The 12,500-nt window shown below is 40.4% G+C and overlaps 1 protein-coding gene across 1 annotated transcript in view; it reads right to left on the minus strand.

Annotated features, from left to right (window-relative positions):
* The window catches only part of ryr2a (ryanodine receptor 2a (cardiac)), a 152,310-nt gene that overhangs the window by 94,485 nt on the left and 45,325 nt on the right, over positions 1-12,500 (minus strand). Inside the window, exons 5-13 of the mRNA XM_084435238.1 lie at positions 12,002-12,016; positions 11,305-11,379; positions 11,136-11,214; positions 10,323-10,435; positions 9,457-9,556; positions 9,210-9,306; positions 3,142-3,216; positions 1,586-1,742; positions 223-387 (exon numbers count right to left, since the gene is read on the minus strand). Coding sequence (XP_084291364.1) covers positions 223-387; positions 1,586-1,742; positions 3,142-3,216; positions 9,210-9,306; positions 9,457-9,556; positions 10,323-10,435; positions 11,136-11,214; positions 11,305-11,379; positions 12,002-12,016 — 876 coding nt within the window. The remainder of the gene's footprint in view (positions 1-222; positions 388-1,585; positions 1,743-3,141; positions 3,217-9,209; positions 9,307-9,456; positions 9,557-10,322; positions 10,436-11,135; positions 11,215-11,304; positions 11,380-12,001; positions 12,017-12,500) is intronic.

Genomic DNA, 12,500 nt, shown 5'->3' on the forward strand with positions numbered 1-12,500 from the left:
ATCGAGGAAAGACGTCAATAAAACTGCTTGAGAACAATAATGTCACGCAATTTACCTCAGAAAAGCCTTTCAGTGAGCATAAACATCGATAGTTAGGCTAGAAAAATATATAATTATGTCATACTTTTTTTTATTATAATAAAAACTGCCTTATGTGCAATTTAATTGTTTGTATACACATCAGTTGTTAATTCTGCTGGTGAATGCCGGTGACGTCCTCACCTTCCTCTGGACGCCGCCCATGCGAGCACACTTGGCGTCCACAGACTGGTATGTGAGCCAGAGCCCGGCGTCCACGTGCTGGATGTAGCAGACCGAGTCTCCGTATTTAATGTCTGGGACGCCCATCCCATCCACCTCCTTCCTCAGGCCAAAGTCCAGCTTCTCCTGCAGGACAGGGAGCAGAGGATCATGGGTAAACACTCATGCTGACCTGAGAAGAGTTCAGCAAAAATATACATTTAAAAACTGAGTTCAATTCGACTTTAATAGCTCTCAACTCAGAAAGTTGAACTCAAGTGACAGGAAGACATCATAAGTCAAGTCGAATGTCTCTCTTTTCACACACACATTATTTCAAATCAGCTTTACAGAAAATCATGATGTTAATGTTTATAATATCTTAATATTAGAGATGGATGATATAGTTACATTTTGAAATTTGATATATTAGGTCAACAGTGTAGCTCATCAAAATATCAATCGTTAAAATGAAAAAACATAAAAAATGTGTATTAATTATGAACACAATTACGAATAATAAAAATTACATTTTAATACCTGATATGTAAAACACATTTCTGCTCATATTTCTCTAAACTCGTGACAAAACAGCCAATTAGCAGCCAACAATTATTCTTTCTACAGTTATAATTCTCAATCCTAATACAAAATTTAAATTATGACATACTAAGTCATATTTATGAGATGAAAAGTCAAAATTATGATATTCTAAGCCATAATTATGACATATTACAGTGGTGGCCAAAATTATTAGAACACCAGACAGATCTGAAAATATTGACCTTTTTTTGCCTCCAAAACATGATTTCATTTCATAATGTTCATGAAACATGCAGATGGTTGCTGTGAGCACAACAAATATCAGAGGAAGTGAGTCGTACTGTTTTTATCCACTTTTAACTGTAATATCTGGTGTGTCCACCTTTGCACTGATTACAGCATCTCTGGCAGAGTGTCAATATATTTCCTCTTGGAAAATAACAACTAAACCTCTTAAATATACCAAGTGTTCTAATAATTTTGGCCACCACTGTATGTTGATAATATTGATAAAGTCATAATTATTACAGAAAAAAATCTAAATTACGAGATTAAAGTCTAAATTGACTTTTTATGTCATAATTTTGACTTTTCAAATATAATAATGACTTAGTTTGACTTTTTGTCATAATTATGATTTACTAAAGCATGATTTTTTCCTGATGTGGCTTCCATTCAATCCTGTTTGCTTCCTGACACAAATCCAATTCAAATTCAGGATCTTAATCTACATTCTCACTCATATGCAAATGAAGTGATCTGATAATGAGGCATTAGAAGCTCAGGTTATCGTCAGTCTCACTTTTGAGGAACGGAAGCAGAAAGCCGTGGATTTGATGTCCGCCTTCTCCTTGTCCATCAGCAGGAGCCCTTGATCGTCCATCATGCTGAGATATTTCCCCGTGGTCACATGACGCAAGCGAAACGGCTGACCCCAGCGGATGTGACTGCCGCTCCACCTGCACACAGATATATACACACACACACATATATACACACTCAAACCAAACATTTATCAGACACCAGATATCATTTTGTATATTTTTCACTAGTGTGATCAGGACACTATAGTTCATTTACGTAAGTGAGGAGAGCAAAATAAAGTAAACTGTGACATATTATACCCAATAATTCTTCATTCTACCAGTAAAACGTATAAAATTTGGGAACAGAAATGATTGGGACACTTTGAGCTGATCATGTTTTGCTGAAGTGTGTTTTCTTTAATTGCTAATGCTCTTTTTACACACAGACTGAACACAATGAAGCATTGCTTGGTGATTGGTTGAGCTAAACTGGTATTATCTAATTGTGTAGTTAAATTTAACAGCTGACAGATATTCAACATAATTCATGTGTAAGACAGTCTAACAGAAGGACGGACAAAACCAGTCAAATATCAACTGAGTTCTGCTCATATTTTATAGTGAATAAACTGTGATGATGTGAGAAATGTTGAAGGCGTCTGAATAAATGTTGGTTTGACTGTATTTATATATATATATAGCGCATGAGTCATATGTTCTGATACTTTCATGGTGAATTAATTTAGCGTTTTGGATCTGATAACTGTACTCTTCCAAGACAAACAGCGTCTCAAGGGATTCTTACAGGTTGGGAACAGCACGAGTAGAATGACGTGTACGCAGCTTTGATGCTTATGATGAAGAAGCAGAAGTAGACCTGTGCCGGGCTCCTGCTCCAGAATTTGGCCCCAACCCCAAAATGCCACTTTTGATAAAACGCTTCCAACTTCAGCGTCCTCCGATTATTTTTAGTCAGACGTCCTGCAGTGTGTAATTAAAGGCTTCATGGGAACAAACGCTGCTTCTGCTGCCAGAAGGGTCAAACCTGAGACCCGATGACATCATCACTGCGGCATCATGGGCTCTTTCAGGGTCAAACATGAGTCTGTGCTCTACTTTATCAGTAAAGACCCATGAAATCAGAAATGTCACGTGCATTTTTAAAAGTGTGAATTAAAAATAGAACTAAATCAAATCATCATATTAGAGTGATGTGTGAAGGATCATGTGACACTGAAGACTGGAGTAATGATGCTGAACATCAGCTTTGATCACAGGAATAAATTACACTTTCACACAGAAAACAGCGGTTTTAACTTGTAATAATATTTCACAGTTTTTACTGTATTTCTGATCAAATAGAAGAGACTCTTTATAAAACTTAAAAATATCATAATTCTTCCACATGTTTGACTGGCAGTGTAAATAGTAAAAATGCAACCTAATGCATGTGATTCGCTGATGCACTGAGTGTTTCTGCTGAGCTGAACAGCTCTCAGTGGAGAATAGAGATGAGCTCATGTCCAGATCAGGTGTTGAGGTGTTCACTCACGCGACTCGCAGCGTCTCCAGCCTCCACAGGGATCTGGCGTGGATGGACACGGCTCCACCCTCGTAATGCACCGTCCTGAAGAGACAAAAACACCACCACACACTGAATAGCAGCTCTTCATATCAGACTATATTCGTCCACTTCTGCTTTAAACAGAATAATGAAAGCAGAATCAACAAACGAAGCAGAGCTCTGAGCAAAATACTTCAAACTAGTCAAGTCCTCTTTATTTCTACAGCGCTTTATACAATAGAGATCATTTCAAAGCAGATTCACAGTAATAAACAGGAAAATAACAGAGTCAATGATGCAAAACTCGTGTGTGTTAGTGGTGTGTGTCGTCAGATGTAATAATAGATCAGTCTCAGAGACAATTCAACACATTATTTACCTTTGTATTTGGTGTTCATTGGATTTTATAATTAACAGCCATAATTGTTCTGATTGTCAAATTAATTATAATTTCAGATAAATTGTTTTTATTTTTTTATTTTATTTATTTTTATTATTATATATATATATTTTTTTATTTTTTATTTTTTTATGGATTCACAATTTTATATGGCTGGAAAAAATCCCCCATGAAAGGTAAAAATGCCTCGGTTCAACATTTGAAAACATTATTTACCTTTGTATTTGGTGTTCATTGGATTTTATAATTAACAGCCATAATTGTTCTGATTGTCAAATTAATTATAATTTCAGATAAATTATTCAACTAAAGTATTTTATTTTGTTTTATTTTATTTTATGGATTCACACAATTTTATATAGCTGGATAAAAAGCCCTCATGAAAGGTAAAAATGCCCTTGAAAATCAATATGAGAGGGCATATATTATAAATATTACATATTATATAGCCTTTATTTACACCAATAATGACGTCACTTCCTGTGCAGCAAACAGCAAAGCACCAATCAAAACCCAGCACATTAAAACACTAATATTGTGTGTGAGATTCTTGAAGGCAGCTGGAGGTTGAGAAGCAGAGCTGAGACTGCAGACGTGCATCAAAACATGTGAGAACACACACGACGGTTGTGAAGACGTCATTCAGCACGATGTGTCCGCCTGACCTCAAACTGCAGAGGAACCACTGTCTGCGACTGGGACATGATGTGCACTGGGAGCGTTTCTGCTTCATCTACTGCTGCGAGAGAAACACACACACACCTCCACACATCCCACAATGCAGCGCTCCTCACAACACGCTTGCGTAACACTCATGCAACAACTCTTATTCGAGTTAAAAGAGACGGATGGATAAAAGCTTCTTTGAATTCATCATGCATTCAAAAGCAGACGTGACTCGCTCAAGGCCGCCGGTGCCGAGAAACACAGTTAAAGAGAAAATCAAGACTTCTTATATGTGAAGCTGAGGTGCTTATGTAACCGGTCCTCCTCGAACTGGCGCTAACAAGCACGCTAAAGTCATCAGTCTCTACAGCGTCAGTCGCTAGCGTGCCTCTTGAGATCAGGGGAGTGAGGTTTACACGCACAGCTCTTATCAGCTTGCCTTCATTACACAGACTCCAGATTATATTCAGTTTTCACTTTATTTTTAAGTGTCTGTTGAGTTTTAGGAGCAGTGTGGGGGGAAACTCATTACAAGTAACTTGAGTTACGTAATCAGATTACTTTTTTCAAATAAATAACGCTAGTTACTTTTTCACATTTATTGACTGACAGCTCTCCTGTCCCCATGTTGAGAGAAATAAAGTGAGGAGGTGTGTGTGTGTGTGTAAACATGATGGTTGTTCTAGTTCTAGACTAAAGCCCAATTTATACTTCTGCGTTGAACTCACGCCGTAGCTGGGTCGTAGGCTGTGTGTAGCGCGCGTACCCTGACGCTGTGATTGGTCTGCTAGAACCCCTCCCTCAGGTTTCACATGCTCCCTCTTCATGTCAACACGGACACGGCTCTGTCCATCATGGCCTCCTAATCATCCCCATATACTGATTGGCTTCATCACTGTCTCCTCTCCACCAGTAAGCTGGTGTGTGGTGGGCGTTCTGGCGCAATATGGCTGCCGTCGCATCATCCAAGTGGATGCTGCACATTGGTGGTGGTTGAGGAGATTCCCCCATCTATGTAAAGCGCTTTGAGGTCTCAGAAAAAGCGCTATATAAATGTAACGAATTATTATTATTATTATTAACATAGAGGCGTAGAGGCGCCGGCGCAGGTCTGACGCAGAAGTGTAAAGGAACACGTAGCCTACAGCGTAGAGGCGCCGGCGCAGGTCTGACGCAGAAGTGTAAATGAACACGTAGCCTACAGCGTAGAGGCGCCGGCGCAGGTCTGACGCAGAAGTATAAATGAACACGTAGCCTACAGCATAGAGGCGCCGGCACAGGTCTGACGCAGAAGTATAAATGAACACGTAGCCTACAGCATAGAGGCGCCGGCGCAGGTCTGACGCAGAAGTATAAATGAACACGTAGCCTACAGCGTAGAGGCGCCGGCGCAGGTCTGACGCAGAAGTATAAATGAACACGTAGCCTACAGCGTAGAGGCGCCGGCGCAGGTCTGACGCAGAAGTATAAATGAACACGTAGCCTACAGCATAGAGGCGCCGGCACAGGTCTGACGCAGAAGTATAAATGAACACGTAGCCTACAGCATAGAGGCGCCGGCGCAGGTCTGACGCAGAAGTATAAATGAACACGTAGCCTACAGCGTAGAGGCGCCGGCGCAGGTCTGACGCAGAAGTATGAATGAACATGTAGCCTACAGCGTAGAGGCGCCGGCGCAGGTCTGACGCAGAAGTATAAATGAACACGTAGCCTACAGCGTAGAGGCGCCGGCGCAGGTCTGACGCAGAAGTATAAATGAACATGTAGCCTACAGCGTAGAGGCGCCGGTGCAGGTCTGACGCAGAAGTGTAAAGGAACACGTAGCCTACAGCGTAGAGGCGCCGGCGCAGGTCTGACGCAGAAGTATAAATGAACACGTAGCCTACAGCGTAGAGGCACCGCCGCAGGTCTGACGCAGAAGTATAAATGAACACGTAGCCTACAGCGTAGAGGCGCCGGCGCAGGTCTGACGCAGAAGTATAAATGAACACGTAGCCTACAGCGTAGAGGCGCCGGCGCAGGTCTGACGCAGAAGTATAAATGAACACGTAGCCTACAGCGTAGAGGCGCCAGCGCAGGTCTGACGCAGAAGTATAAATGAACACGTAGCCTACAGCGTAGAGGCGCCGGCGCAGGTCTGACGCAGAAGTGTAAATGAACACGTAGCCTACAGCGTAGAGGCGCCGGCGCAGGTCTGACGCAGAAGTGTAAAGGAACACGTAGCCTACAGCGTAGAGGCGCCGGCGCAGGTCTGACGCAGAAGTGTAAAGGAACACGTAGCCTACAGCGTAGAGGCGCCGGCGCAGGTCTGACGCAGAAGTGTAAAGGAACACGTAGCCTACAGCGTAGAGGCGCCGGCGCAGGTCTGACGCAGAAGTGTAAAGGAACACGTAGCCTACAGCGTAGAGGCGCCGGCGCAGGTCTGACGCAGAAGTGTAAAGGAACACGTAGCCTACAGCGTAGAGGCGCCGGCACAGGTCTGACGCAGAAGTGTAAAGGAACATGTAGCCTACAGCGTAGAGGCGCCGGCGCAGGTCTGACGCAGAAGTATAAATGAACACGTAGCCTACAGCGTAGAGGCGCCGCCGCAGGTCTGACGCAGAAGAATAAATCAGCCTTAAATGTGAACATGCATTTACTCGTCTCACTTGCACGAAAACATTCAGTATTCCTCAAAATGAATAGAAAAAGTAAAATGCAATATCAAAATTTTACACAAAACTGTATTAAATTACACAAATATACTTTATGTATTTAATCTCACTTGATTAACCAATGTCTTTGCTGCTGACCTTCAATGATCTAATTCAACCATACTAATAAGCAAAAATTACTTTAGATTAGAGTGTTGAACTTCCTTCTCCTGTTTTATATTGTTCTTTAATCCAGCACAGAAGAGCAGCTGAAAGGTTTGTTTGAGCGGCGCCCTCTACTGTACAGGAGTAAATATGCATTTCCTTCAGCCTGAGGCTTATTCACTTCACTTTTGGTGTGAAAGGGCCTTAACATTTGCCGAAAATAGATATATATTTTTTTGTTATTAAAAAACAAGCAAGCAAGCCTAGCCCAGGTGAGGAAAAGTAACACAAAAGTAATGTAACGCATTACTTTTCATAAAAAGTAACTAAGTAATGCAATTAGTCACTTTTTTTGGGAGTAAAGCAATATTGTAATGCATTACTTTTAAAAGTAACTTTCTGGATCTCAATCTCTCAATGAACTGAAACAGTTCTTTCTGGGTTGAATAGTTTTCTGTAGAGAGAAGAACAGGATAACACATTTATATCCGTCTGATGTCCCAGAGAGGACAGGTGTTTCTGTAATTACAGCAGCACACATACAATCACACGAGATCTCATTCTGTCTCACATAACCTCACCACGAGACCCGAGAGACTCTCATCCGAGCCTCTGTTTCTGCTGAAGAACGAGTGAACGTCCTACTTCAGCATCAGCAGAACCAGCACTGCGATACCACAGAAGACACCAGAGGAACATGTCGAAGGCCTCATACTCTGCATCTCATCTCCCTCTTATAATGCAAGTCAAGGCTGGATTATTTTCCTATTTCTGCTCTACAACATCAGGATGATCAAACTCCTCATTCAGGATCTGCACATTAGATACTTTTATTTTGATCCTCTTTGATTTGATTTAGATTTCTAGATATGAGGACAAATGTATATGCAGATCCAGTGTTGTGGTGGTAACGCATTTCAAGTAACGTGCATTACTTAATCAGGTTACTTTTTCATGTAACGAGTAAAGTAATGCATTAAAAGTAAGGTGCCGTAAGTAATCAGATTACTTTTTTGATATAGCGCGTAAAGTAAATCATTACAAGTAACATGCATTATGTAATCAGATTACTTTTTTGATGTAACGAGTAAAGTAAATCATTACAAGTAACATGCATTATGTAATCAGATTACTTTTTTGATATAACGAGTAAAGTAATGCATTACTTTATAAATGTATTCATTAATATTTGAGTTACTGCTTTAAAAAAGTAATGCACGTTACATTTTAGTTTAATTAAATTGCTTAAACATTTTTAAAGTACTGAATTAAAATTCTCTCACTTCTCCCTAACGCAGTCACTTAGGCACAAATGAGCGAACAGAGGAAAGAGTCAGGGAATATTTATTCAGAATCAAATATATTCTAAATGTGTTTCTAAAATAAACTGAAGTTGTGTGTTATATAGACTATGTTGTTGAATGCATCACAGCATTAAAGAGATCAAGCCTCAGCCAGGTGAGAAAAAGCAACACATTACTTTCCATAAAAAGTAATTAGTACCACAATATTGAAATGCATTACTTTTGCCCAACACTGTCCAGATCTCTGAGCTCTTTACAGGAATGCCAACAACATCCGACCCCAGCGGTCGACCTCAGAGGAAGACTGAAACCCTCAGAGTGCTGAAACCAAAACCATCAGGAGTGTTTAATCAACCTCTACTCACACAGCTGACCATCAGCCGTCCAGATACACACGTCTCAAGCATCTCCACATCACCCAGAGCTTCTCAACCCTTTCACCCCATTTACCACAACAGTATTTAAAGGCCCGACACTCAAGAGTTTCTGGACTATAAATATCAGCATCTAAGCTGAACGTTCTTCAGTGTTCCTGTGCTTTTTAACCCATGAATTTACATTACTTTACCAGTTTTTCATGATTTACTGGATGAGGAACAAGAATTCTCAATTTCTATCTGATAAAATATTTCAGAGCAAAAACGTATATTCTGGTAACACTTTACAATAAGGTTCATTAGTTAACATTATATTTTATGTATTAACTAACATTAACTAACCATGAACACTATATTTGTTACTGTATTTGTTAATCTTTGTGCAGTTCATTGTTAGTTCATGCTAACTAATGTTGTTAACTAATGTTAACTAATAAACCTTAGAGTAAAGTGTTGCCTATATTCTTTATAAAAATGCCTAAGGATTTTTAAGTCGTCTCTGAATTCTGACCTGCGTTGTTCTTCTCCATGTTCTCCTGACGGGACGGTCAAACACTCGTCCATGTGACCATGCAGCAGCCGCAGAACATCTCCACCAATCAGGAAGCCTGAAACACATGTTGCCGATTAAATGACCAGGAAGTGGAACGCAGTGTGACATTTCAGTCAAGCACTCACTCACTCACTCACTTAATCACTTAATCACACAGACACACTCACACTCACTCACTCACACACTCACTCCCTCACTCACTCACCCTGAGCCACTTCACTGCCGGAGCAGATCGGCGCGACGCTCCACAGTGTTTGCTGGAAAGCCGCATCCACATGTAAACTACCGTTACCGTACGACAAGTGCTGGAACAGAGATCAGAGCTGTCACTCAAACACTGAAGAGATTTAATAAGACAGAAGCACATCTAGCTGTTACTATTCTGAATGATGTCTGAATTCTGAAACTGTATTACTACTGTATACTACTGTATTATATTTCTGATGTTTATTGCCTCTTTAAAGATGCATTGTGTAATATTAAGGAGGATCTGTTGACAGAAATGCAATATCATACACATAACTATGTTTTCAGTGGTGTATAAAGACCTTACTTAATGAACCGTTATGTTTTTATTAGCTTAGAATGAGCCATTTCTGTCTACACACCGTGGGTCCGCTTACATCCACATGTCTCTACGGTGGCCCTGAACGGACAAACACGTTTCGTCACTCTGTTGTTCTTTGTGCAGAGAAGCTAGGCTAAAGTCAGCGAATAAAACACTGACACAATGATGAACAAGTAACAATAATATTCGCAATAACATTTTGTTTTACTGAATAATTAAATCAATTTAATTTCTTAATGTTTATAAAGAAACCTCATTGTTTAACTGGCTACTCTCTGCTGTCTCAGACGACGACATCACTTCCTGTCGGCCACCGTAACTTCTGTTGGTTGCAATTCGCAACCTCACCACTAGAGGCCGCCAAAATAACACACTGCATCTTTAAGATGAACACTTATTGTATTCCTCATCCGTAAGTCACTTTGGATAAAAGTGTGTGCTAAATGAATCAATGTGAAGGAGATCTTGGACTAACATCAGGGTTTGATTGTGTTAACGCTCACCAGGTAACGTTCCGACGACACGCTGACCAGGATGAGATCGTCCCCCACGCGCACCTTCTCGCCCTCTGACCTCTGTTTGGACGCCGGGTGGATGGTCCACCAACACGCCTCACCTGCACATGCAACACGCGTATCGTTATAAATCTACAAGCATCCTTTACAGCCATCACATCATGAGTCAGAGAGCATGAGGAACATGCACACATTTTCAGAACGTTCTCTCAAAGTTATGAACAAACGTTCTTCCAGTAACATTGATAGAATGTTTGTTCAAAGTTATCTGGTCTTTAATAATGTTCTCAAAACTTAAGCACAAAAAGATTATTTATACATCATTCATGGAACGTTTTAGTTGGACGTTCATCTGGCGTTTTGTTACTACTATGTTACTGCTTGTTCCAGAACGTTCAGAGAACATTCAAAAGAAACGTTCCCATAAAGTTTGAAGTTCGTTTTTTACAAGAAAATACTATTTTAGTCTTTCTAGTTAAAAGTTCACTTATGATTCAGTGTGTTACTTGCCATTTATTTGTAATTTTGAGAAGTTTAATGGCAATTCCTGGGTGAAAATTGTTCTAAACCCTCAACCTCTCTGTGTTCTGTTTTAACTCTTGGGTCTGTTTTTCGTTCCCATGATTCCCTTCAGTCTGACAGTGAGAATCATTCATGATAATAAAAATAATGTCACACTGCAACAAAACAAACTCTTCATTTCATTCTCATTGTTTTTATTCCTTTCTCCTGATTTTGTGATTAAATATGACCAGCACATAATGACTTTTAGCTGGGAATGTGAACAGGAAGTGACATCACCTGTTGTGTCTTCCTGAAGCCCCACATCAAAAGCCAGTTTGTCAGTGGACGAGCGAGCCGTAGACAGACAGCACAGATACTGGAGAGAGAAACACATCAACACATGAACCTCACACACACACACACACACACACACACACGTGTGACGTGTCATCAGAGTAACACACACCATCCCGCTGTAGGAGTGTCTCAGTAAGACCGCGTGACCGTAGAGCAGCGTCCGGTGACCTCCGCCCTGCGCGGTCTGAAACACACACACACACACACACACAGCATCGATCACTGATACAAACTGACTGTTCAGTGAATGTGATTCATAATCAATATGACACTTCACTGATTCACAGCAGAATCACAAAACAACCCTAAACACACACACACATACACTAATTTACACACAAAAATATATTTTTTTATCAAATTATAACATTTATATACAGTATATTTAATAGGATTTTTATAAAACTAATTTTAAAACATTTGTATATACAGTATAAGGACACAAATTGCAATTTACATGCCATAAAAGAACAAAGAATGTGTGAGTGTTTTTCCATGGTGAGGGCTGATGTTCCTGGGAATCAGCACTTCCTGTGTGTGTGTGTGTGTGTGTGTTAATGGCTCTCTTACGGCTGCGAGTGTGTGTGTGTCAGGTAATGGCTGCAGTAATGCTTCAGGACAGGAAGAACAGGACCTTTATTTTCTCATTAGACTCACTTCAGTGCTCACTCTCGTCTCACTGGAATTAGCTCACAGTACAGCTACATTACACTACATCACATGACTGTGATGACAGGACGCACAACAACAACAGGGACGCACACACACACACACACACACACACACACACACACACAGACTCCTACCTTCATCATGAATTTCTGTGTCCCATGAGAAGAAAAAAAGGCACAGTTAATGACACATAGAAACTCATCTGCATCACGATGCTCAGATCGATAACCACACTAACATACAGGAGTATGCAGTATGAACGACAACATCAAATACTCTATCCCACAATGCAACGTGCTCGACAAACAGGAAGTCATATCAGCTGTCTTATTTGATTCGAAAATGCTTTTTATCTCCAGGTAACTGATGTCACTCATTGATGAGGTCATGTGACAGTGTAACACACTACTGTATGAAGTGTTACATACTGCATACTGTCTCACTCACTGCACTCAGAGTTCAGTGTCAGTCACATGATCTAATACTTTCCTGATCAAATGAAGCTCTCAAACACAAATCTAAATGAGGAAGAAGTAAGCAAACTCTATAATCACTGAAGTAAACGTTCTTCAATCATTAAATATTGAAGGAGATGGAAATGTATCTTGATTGAAGAATGTTTTATATATTTGT

The sequence above is a fragment of the Rutilus rutilus genome (assembly GCF_951802725.1).
Source record: "Rutilus rutilus genome assembly, chromosome: 16".
Lineage (NCBI taxonomy): Eukaryota > Metazoa > Chordata > Actinopteri > Cypriniformes > Leuciscidae > Rutilus > Rutilus rutilus.